A 9,123-nucleotide genomic window follows, 5' to 3' on the forward strand; every position below is an offset into this window, starting at 1 on the left:
TGCCATCAACGCAAATATAGCAATCTGACCATCTATTTCTTGGGACCAAAACGCTATAATTTTTGTGGACTGCCAACAATAATAAAAAAGGCTTTTTTTTAACTTTCTTATAGAGAGAAAAATGTAAAATATTTGGCAAACATAGTGGAACCCTTCTTGAGCACTAGCTTTTTATGTAGAAGTGCTATACAGTACAGACCAAAAGTTTGGACACACCTTCTCATTTAAAGATTTTTCTGTATTTTCATAACTGAAAATTGTACATTCACACTGAAGGCATCAAAACTACGAATTAACACATGTGAAATTATATACTTAACAAAAAAGTGTGAAACTACTGAAAATATGTCTTATATTCTAGGTTCTTCAAAGTAGCCACCTTTTGCTTTGATTACTGCTTTGCACACTCTTGGCATTCTCTTGAGCTTCAAGAGGTAGTCACCGGAAATGGTCTTCCAACAATCTTGAAGGAGTTCCCAGAGATGCTTAGCACTTGTTGGCCCTTTTGCCTTCACTCTGCGGTCCAGCTCACCCCAAACCATCTCGATTGGGTTCAGGTCTGGTGACTGTGGAGGCCAGGTCATCTGGCGTAGCACCCCATCACTCTCCGTCTTGGTCAAATAGTCATTACACAGCCTGAAGGTGTGTTTGGGGTCATTGTCCTGTTGAAAAATAAATGATGGTCCAACTAAACGCAAACCGGATGGAATAGCATGCCGCTGCAAGATGCTGTGGTAGCCATGCTGGTTCAGTATGCCTTCAATTTTGAATAAATCCCCAACAGTGTCACCAGCAAAGCACCCCCACACCATCACACCTCCTCCTCCATGCTTCACGGTAGGAACCAGGCATGTAGAGTCCATCCGTTCACCTTTTCTGCGTCGCACAAAGACACGGTGGTTGGAACCAAAGATCTCAAATTTGGACTCATCAGACCAAAGCACAGATTTCCACTGGTCTAATGTCCATTCCTTGTGTTCTTTAGCCCAAACAAGTCTCTTCTGCTTGTTGCCTGTCCTTAGCAGTGGTTTCCTAGCAGCTATTTTACCATGAAGGCCTGCTGCACAAAGTCTCCTCTTAACAGTTGTTGAAGAGATGTGTCTGCTGCTAGAACTCTGTGTGGCATTGACCTGGTCTCTAATTTGAGCTGCTGTTAACCTGCGATTTCTGAGGCTGGTGACTCGGATAAACTTATCCTCAGAAGCAGAGGTGACTCTTGGTCTTTCTTTCCTGGGGCGGTCCTCATGTGAGCCAGTTTCTTTGTAGCGCTTGATGGTTTTTGCAACTGCACTTGGGGACACTTTCAAAGTTTGCCCAATTTTTCAGACTGACTGACCTTCACTTCTTAAAGTAATGATGGCCACTCGTTTTTCTTTACTTAGCTGCTTTTTTCTTGCCATAATACAAATTCTAACAGTCTATTCAGTAGGACTAACAGCTGTGTATCCATCTGACTTCTGCACAACACAACTGATGGTCCCAACCCCATATATAAGGCAAGAAATCCCACTTCTTAAACCTGACAGGGCACACCTGTGAAGTGAAGACCATTTCCGGTGACTACCTCTTGAAGCTCATCAAGAGAATGCCAAGAGTGTGCAAAGCAGTCATCAAAGCAAAAGGTGGCTACTTTGAAGAACCTAGAATATAAGACATGTAGTGAATGGAGTATATACTACCTTGTTCGCAGACGTAAAAAATAAGTGTCTGAAAAAATCTAGAACACCAGGGTAAACCTATGTCAGGAGTAATGCAGATAATGCTGTAATAGACCTACCTCCAGTAGTGTCAATAATAAAATCCCTGCACCTGCAATCCCCTATTGTGCTGCTATAGGGATCACAGAGACAACTGATAAAATCATCCAATCAGACACTACATATGGACCAATGCAGAGGATAGCACAATGGTTAAGGTACCTGTGTAGTTTGCTTTGTCCTCCTATATTGTGCTGGGTCCTGGAATCCCCGCATAATGCCTGGTGGTGAAAAAGTCTGTAATGGGAGCGTCCTCCCAGAGATGCCCCTTGCCGTGAATCTTCAACTGGCGTTCGACCTGCGGCGTGCCCCGGCCGGAAGCTACTCCGCTAGCTGATGCCGCACACGGTGGGGGGGGGGGGGGGGGGGTTAGTAGTTAGGGTAACATCACTGCTCAGAGAGCCTCAGAGCGGCCACCCTGGTGTTCTAGATTCTTTCAGACACTTATTTTTGACGTCTGCGAGCGTGGTAGTATATACTCCATTCACTACATTTATTCCTACAGGCAGGTGATCACACGAAACCTGCTCTACTACCAGCAGCTGCATTTCTTCTAGCAATTGTATAGCGCGAGTGGGTGGTGATTTTTAATTATTAGAATATAAGACATATTTTCAGTTGTTTCACACTTTTTTGTTAAGTATATAATTCCACATGTGTTAATTCATAGTTTTGATGCCTTCAGTGTGAATGTACAATTTTCATAGTCATGAAAATACAGAAAAATCTTTAAATGAGAAGGTGTGTCCAAACTTTTGGTCTGTACTGTATATCCACAACACTATATAATGTAGTTGTTTAGTTCCCTCAGGGGACCTGAAGATTATCTGATCACTTATACTATGTACAGCAGCACCACAGTATATTAGTATATAGTGAAAGTCTCAGTCTGCTATTGAAGCTCAGCGTGTGGCTGAGCTTCATAGGAGTAAGCTAGCAGTGACGGGGCTCTTTCAGCAAGCACCAGTGCAATGGTAACCTATAGGTTCACTGCGATCACTTCACATGACCTCCTGAGAGTCGCTGCTGGACTACTCTAGAGGTGGCTCATCTCCAGGGAGAACAAAAGGATCGACCATTGAAATTACAATCTGGATCCTTCTCTCTCCCGACATCCTCTGTTGAGGTTAGTTGGCGGCCCCCACACAATTTAGACTGTCAAGCCGATAACTGCAGGTTAAGGTGACTTCAGTCTAATGTGTAGGCATAGATTATAATGACGCGACTCGTTTCAGGGAGATTGACTCTGAAGTACACAATTCTTGTTGATTGTTCGGTGTGTGTGTTTTTTTTTTTTTTGTTTTTTTTTGTAGTAAGGCCATATATGTAACCTCATTCTTTGTATTTTAGACCTTATTTAATCCAAACAAGACTGTGGTGAAGATGTTTGTGGTGAAATATGACTTGCAAGAAATGCCACCCAATCACCAGACATTCCTGCGGCAGAGAACGTTTTCTGTTCCTGGTAAACGAGATAAGAAAGTGACAGTCCAGGAGAACATCATGAGGACAGAAGAGCGGACACTGCGCTACCTCATCCACCTGAGGTAACGTGAACTTCCTTCGCAAAGCTATTTAGCACCAGTATATCTCATACAAATGTATTTTTAATTTTTATACCTGCTTATTAGGTTTAATTAAATTGAATCTGACAGCAGTTTTTTGTATCCCAAACTGATATAATCTGTTGTGGTAAGGCAGGATAAATCCATACCTCTGACTGATCAATCCTTGATTCCACTGCAGAGAAATCCCTATTCGATCCAACAAGTCGCAAGTGCAGGAGGCTTGGCTGTGAACTTGCGTTTATCCGGCCTTTGGCTACGTTCACACACTGCGCATTTGCTGCGCGTGTATTTTCCTGCAGTTTTTACCTGCGTTTTTTTTCGCAGGTGAAAAAAAACACCTCCATTCACACACTGCGTTTTTTGCTGCGTTTTTTTACGCATGCGTTTTTTTTCTGCAATGTACACTACAAAGACCAAGTTTGTTGAAGAGAGTTAAAAAAAAAAGAGAAAAAAAAGTGTCATTGATGTAATTTCCTGTCTTTCCTTCCCTTTTTTTTTACTATTTCATGAAATAATTTAAAAAAAAATTGACGTAGGGCTTTGCCCTATTTTTGTGTCCAGCCAGGTACAACTAGGCAGCTGGGGGCTGTAATCCGCAGCGCAGGGAGGCCCAAGCTCTCTGGGCCCCCCCGCTGCAAATTGCAGTCCGCAGTCACCCCAGAAAATGGCGCGTTCATAGAAGCGCCATCTTCTGGCACTGTACCCAACTCATCCAGGGCCCTGGTGCGGTGGCTCACTGGGTAATAAAGGGGTTAGGGCCAGCTTGGTATTATCAGCTGTCCTTAAGCCCGAAATTCATGGGGTCACGCCAATATTAGACATGACCGCCATGAATTTCTAGTAAAGTAATTAAAAAAAACACAACACCCAGAAAAAAGTCCTTTAATTGAAATAAACACACAATTTTTTAATGTTCTAAATTAAACCATACTTACCGTCACGCCCATTCCAGCTGAAGCCAACGATCTCCTGCAATAAAAGAAAAATAATAAACCAACCTCATCCTTGCCTTTCCATGGTTCCCAGGACAGCTTCAGCTCTGCTACATTCACATGACAGGCTGGATCGCAGCAGAAAGATGCCATCCAGCTTGTCATGCCGCAGACACGGAGAAGCACAGGCATGCTTGCGCTCCTCAATGTCTGGCTGTGACGGCATCCAGATGAGCCGAGATCATGTCCAATGAACTCTGCTCACCTCATGCACGTCACTAACAGCGTGGGAAAATTCTCCTGCGCTCAGCACTTGAGCAGGAGAATTCTCCCACGCTGGGATGGCATTGAGATGACAGGATGGATCGCAGCTGAGCTCTGCCATCCAGCTTTTCATCCTTCAACCGGACCGGACGCCTCTCCCATCCATTGGATAGGTGAGTATCCATAGTTTTTTTTTCTTTTAAGTTAAGCAGTGTACTTATGTACTGCAGCCAGAAGCTGTCTGTACATACACTGCTAGGGGGACACTCACACACGACACATAGACAGACACATACATTACACATACATATACTTACCGCCTCGATGAGGACACCGACATTGATGGACGTCACACGTGAGCAGCGGCTGGGAACCAGGAACAAAGAATCCCAAAATGGTGGGATTTCCTGTTCCTATTTTCCCTAGGGCTGCCCCTGTGTGACGTCACATCCTTCATTTCTCCTGCACCTCCGTAAAAAAGCGCTGGAATTACGCAGTGTGTGAACACCGCTGCGTAATTCTATCGCTTATAATGGGCACAATATCGGAGAAAGCGCAGGCCGCGGTGCGTAAAGAATTGACATGTCAATTCTTTACGCAGCTACACTTTTGCGCTGCGTAAAATTAAACAGTGTCTGAACGGCAAAGTGAATTTCCCATTCACTTTGCCGGCAGACACAAGGCACATTGCGTATTTTGAAAAAGCTCGCGCAAAAATACGCAGTGTGTGAACGTAGCCTTTCTCGCTCTTTTTCCCACCGTCCTCCTGTCACTAAATGAAAGGACACTCTTCTGTGACCTGCTCCCCGCCTGAGATCTTGCACATGTGCAGTCCTTCCCGAAGGCGGTGCATGTGCAGATCGATGGTTCTCGCAGCGTCATCAGGAACTTGCTGCGCATGCACCGCCCTCGGGAAGGGCCGCGTGCGTAAGATCTCGCTTGCGACTTGTTAGCAAAAAAAATTGGAATAGGGATTTCTCTGCAATGGAATAAAGAATTGATTATAATCCATGCTGGGCTACTGTAATTCAGAATAAATCCATACCTTCTTGTTTTATCAGTTTGTGGCACAAAACCTGCTGTTAGATTCCCTTTAACAAAAAGTAACCACATGAAACCTACCCAAAGAATCTTTAAATGAGAATTAAATCAGCCTTGTACACTGATAAATTCCAAAGCCCATTAACGTCATACATCGAAGGGGGTTAAAAAAAAAATAATAGTGTTATACAGCCTTAAAATGTAACTGTGGTTTTTAAGTTTTGTCATGCTCCATAGTACCCATTTGATTGGATTTCTAAGACTCTGTTCACTTAGTATGTGCAATGCACTTTCAATGTATACCTCCAATGTATGCTACTGTTTACATGTACATGAATACATGTAGATTCGTTCATCTAATATACTTGGATCTTTCCTGGTACATATTCCAATTGTACATTACATATGCAGTGTGAACTCAGACTTTACATGAAGTGGCTGTCTGATTTTATTTTTAATTATAGAAGTCATACAACTTTCTAATATACATGTATTTAAAGGGGGTTGTCGCATGTCAGAAAACTCCCTTTTTCATAGAAACTGTAGACAACGCTCCACCACTGCACTGGTTTCTGTTATTTGGCTGCAGCACTGTCAACATGACTTCAGCGCCACAGCAAATCATTGAGGTCAGTGGCTCTGCCCGGGTAGACAGGACCATGTAACTGACTGCATGCCACACTGGCAGAACTGCAACCAAACCGAGATCGGTGCAGCGGCAAAAACAGTTAAATCTGGACCTGGGGAGGGTAAGTAATACTCGGTTTGGTGTTTGTGTGGTGTTTGACTACCGCAGCCTATTACAGGAAGTTTTCTGAAGAAAACCACTTTTTAAAATTCTGCTAAACAGGTTGCAGCCGCACTGGTAGAAGTCCTGTGTAATAGGAGGTCTTTTTAAACCTACTTTTTTACATTGCAGCCCACAAAATCTAGCTGGACAGTGGGTAGAAAAAAATGGGGGGTAAAAGCTGAAGTAAGGGGATAAGGTAAAAAGTGAGGAAATGAACAGTTTAAGCAAAAAAAGCACTTGCTTTAACATGGTAGAAACCCTTGATATCATAACAGATGTAACTTAAGTGGTAGAACATCTAGAGCTCATTGCATCATATCTGTGTCTAAGCAGCACTTACAATCCATAATATGTAACAACTTATTCACTGGGAGAAGAATGTACTTGATCATTCTTCTTTTAGTTGGTCCTTCTAGATCTTAACCCTGCTGCTATCCCAATACCATGGAACAAAGTGCTCCTTTTTTTTTTTTTTATTAATGTGAATTACTAATATGTATATTGCACCTAAACACCTGCTATAATTTGACATGGTCTTACCCACCCTTGTTCACTCATGGGAACATTCATTACTGGGGAATGGAGTAAAAGCCACATACTGTAGTTCATGCAATATGATAAAAGATGAAGTTAAAAGTTTCTGAAAATTATGTCTGTAAAGGGTTAAACAGCTTTCACTAAGGTTCTGGCAATTTATTAGGCCAGAAAGTCATTATCTCCACATGGAGAAGCAAATGAAGCTCCTCAAGACTGACTGACTGGCCTACCCAAATTACTCAGAGGCGCAGTCCCAACTCATTCAGAAAGTGAGAAAAATGCACCATGACTAAGCCGTTCAATTTCAGCGACCAGACATGCAAGTAGTCCCTGGCCCTTATATATGGACAATTTGAATAGATGGATCTGTAAATTGAGTTTTTATTTCTCACGTCACTACATAGATGTGATTGTTGAATACTTTTTTATTCTGTAGATGTTTTGTAACCTGTGGCTAAACCAAAGCTCCCATCATATCCCGCTGTTACAGCATGACACGAGTTAGCTGTCCACAACAGCTGGAGAACACCACCTTCCATAAATGCAGTAATGGTTTTACTCAAGTCACATTGGTCTAGTATTACTTTTTTACTTAGGATTACTCCCTTCTTTGAGCATGTTGCTACCACTAAATGGTATCCATTCTGTACATAGTGTGATACTTTTGGGTGGTTGGAAGAATCAAACTTTTCATTTTCTTTACAGGTTCCAAAGTTCTAAGTCTGGGAAGGTCTACCTCCACAAAGATGTCAGGCTTCTTTTCTCTCGGAAGTCCATGGAAGTTGACAGTGGGGCAGCATATGAACTGAAATCTTACATTGATACTCCAACAAACCCTCAGTTTTCACCCAGATGCTGAGCTAGCCACAGCAGAGAAAGCCTTTGGCAAAATAAAAATATATATATTAGCTTGACATCAGTGACTCTGGTCTTCATAGATGTGACCCAAGAGTAGACCAGCTCCAGAGATTTTCTTCAGTGCGTTCTATGTATTTTCTGTAGACTGGGAAAAAAAAATTAGTTCTAATCCATTTTTTTTCTACTCTGTAATACCACTTGATTAGGTGTGTGCTGCATTAGCCATTCTCCCTGTTAGTTTAGTGTTTACACTTTATTTTATTTTCTTTATTTAATATTTAATGTTTCCTTACCTACAGTGATCTGTTTTGTCTGTGTTCTAATGTAGCACAAAGCCTATGTAAATCATACAATGTATTTTTGACAGTAATATTGAATTCTAAAATATATATAAATCTATAGTTTGGTGTGAATTTATTATACATTACAGTTTCCCTTTCACATCTGATTTATGAGCAATGTGAAGATACACTTAGCTGAAAGAACATGTATCGCGTGACCTAGCTCTCTGTCCTTTGGCTGTATGTTTTACAGATTAACATCTGGACATTTTTCTATTTCTTGTATATAATCAGGTAGGCTCCTACTGACTGTAATGCCGCTAAAAAAGTATAAGCTGTGCTATTAGAATAGCAGGAAATTCTTTGCCAATTTCAATTGCTAACACCACTTCATTTTTTTTTATACCCTAAATCCAAGCCGATTAGGACTGGGATGATGCTGGGCTCAAATAACTACTTTCCTATTCAGTGCTGTCTAAAAATGTGACTTCTGGAGTCGCCCTCCTCCCCCAAAAAAGTAATATTTACAAAGTTTTTTTCTACGGGCCATGTCCGCATGGGACTGATACAAACCTGACTTGCAGCCATAGAAGTGAATGCAGAAAATCCGCTGAGTAGTGCCAACATCTTGCATGAGATTTTAAAGATTCATCACCTCCTAGAAAACTTTGATATAAAAGGAGACCAAAATAATTAATCTATTCTATATATAATAAGTTTGCCAGTTTTTGTTTTTTCTTCATTTTCCCATATATCATGATGTAGATGGGAAAATGAAAAAAATAAATAAACCGTCGCCTTCATTGATAGTGCAGGTGGTTTAAGAGGGCTCTCTGCTGTCTCACTGTTTGTCAGCTGTGTGAGACCATCTGCTTGTCAGCTGGTAGATACCACGGTGTAGGGGGGAGACTGGAAGTGAGCAACAATGAACAGCACCTCCCCTGTGTTTCATCTCGACCCTGGCTATAGTTAAAGGGGTTATCTTATTATTAAGGACGAATATGGAAAGGAGTCTGCTGCTCACTGGGGTAGATGTGGGGGAGGGAGCTGCACCACAGTGAGGCAGCTAGCTGGGTGACAGTTAGAAGAGAGGGA

General features: G+C 42.0%; 1 protein-coding gene across 2 annotated transcripts in view; it reads left to right on the top strand.

Annotated features, from left to right (window-relative positions):
• The window catches only part of ATOSA (atos homolog A), a 49,968-nt gene extending 41,822 nt beyond the window's left edge, over positions 1-8,146 (top strand). For both annotated transcript variants that reach the window (XM_073653020.1, XM_073653019.1), the window contains exons 11-12: positions 3,108-3,304; positions 7,595-8,146. In XM_073653020.1, the coding sequence (XP_073509121.1) occupies positions 3,108-3,304; positions 7,595-7,748 (351 nt within the window). In that variant the 3' untranslated portion in view covers positions 7,749-8,146. The remainder of the gene's footprint in view (positions 1-3,107; positions 3,305-7,594) is intronic.
• Positions 8,147-9,123: the final 977 nt, after the last annotated feature.

The sequence above is a fragment of the Phyllobates terribilis genome, unplaced genomic scaffold (assembly GCF_046119375.1).
Source record: "Phyllobates terribilis strain yellow unplaced genomic scaffold, ASM4611937v1 Scaffold_11__3_contigs__length_659146591, whole genome shotgun sequence".
NCBI classification, from domain to species: domain Eukaryota; kingdom Metazoa; phylum Chordata; class Amphibia; order Anura; family Dendrobatidae; genus Phyllobates; species Phyllobates terribilis.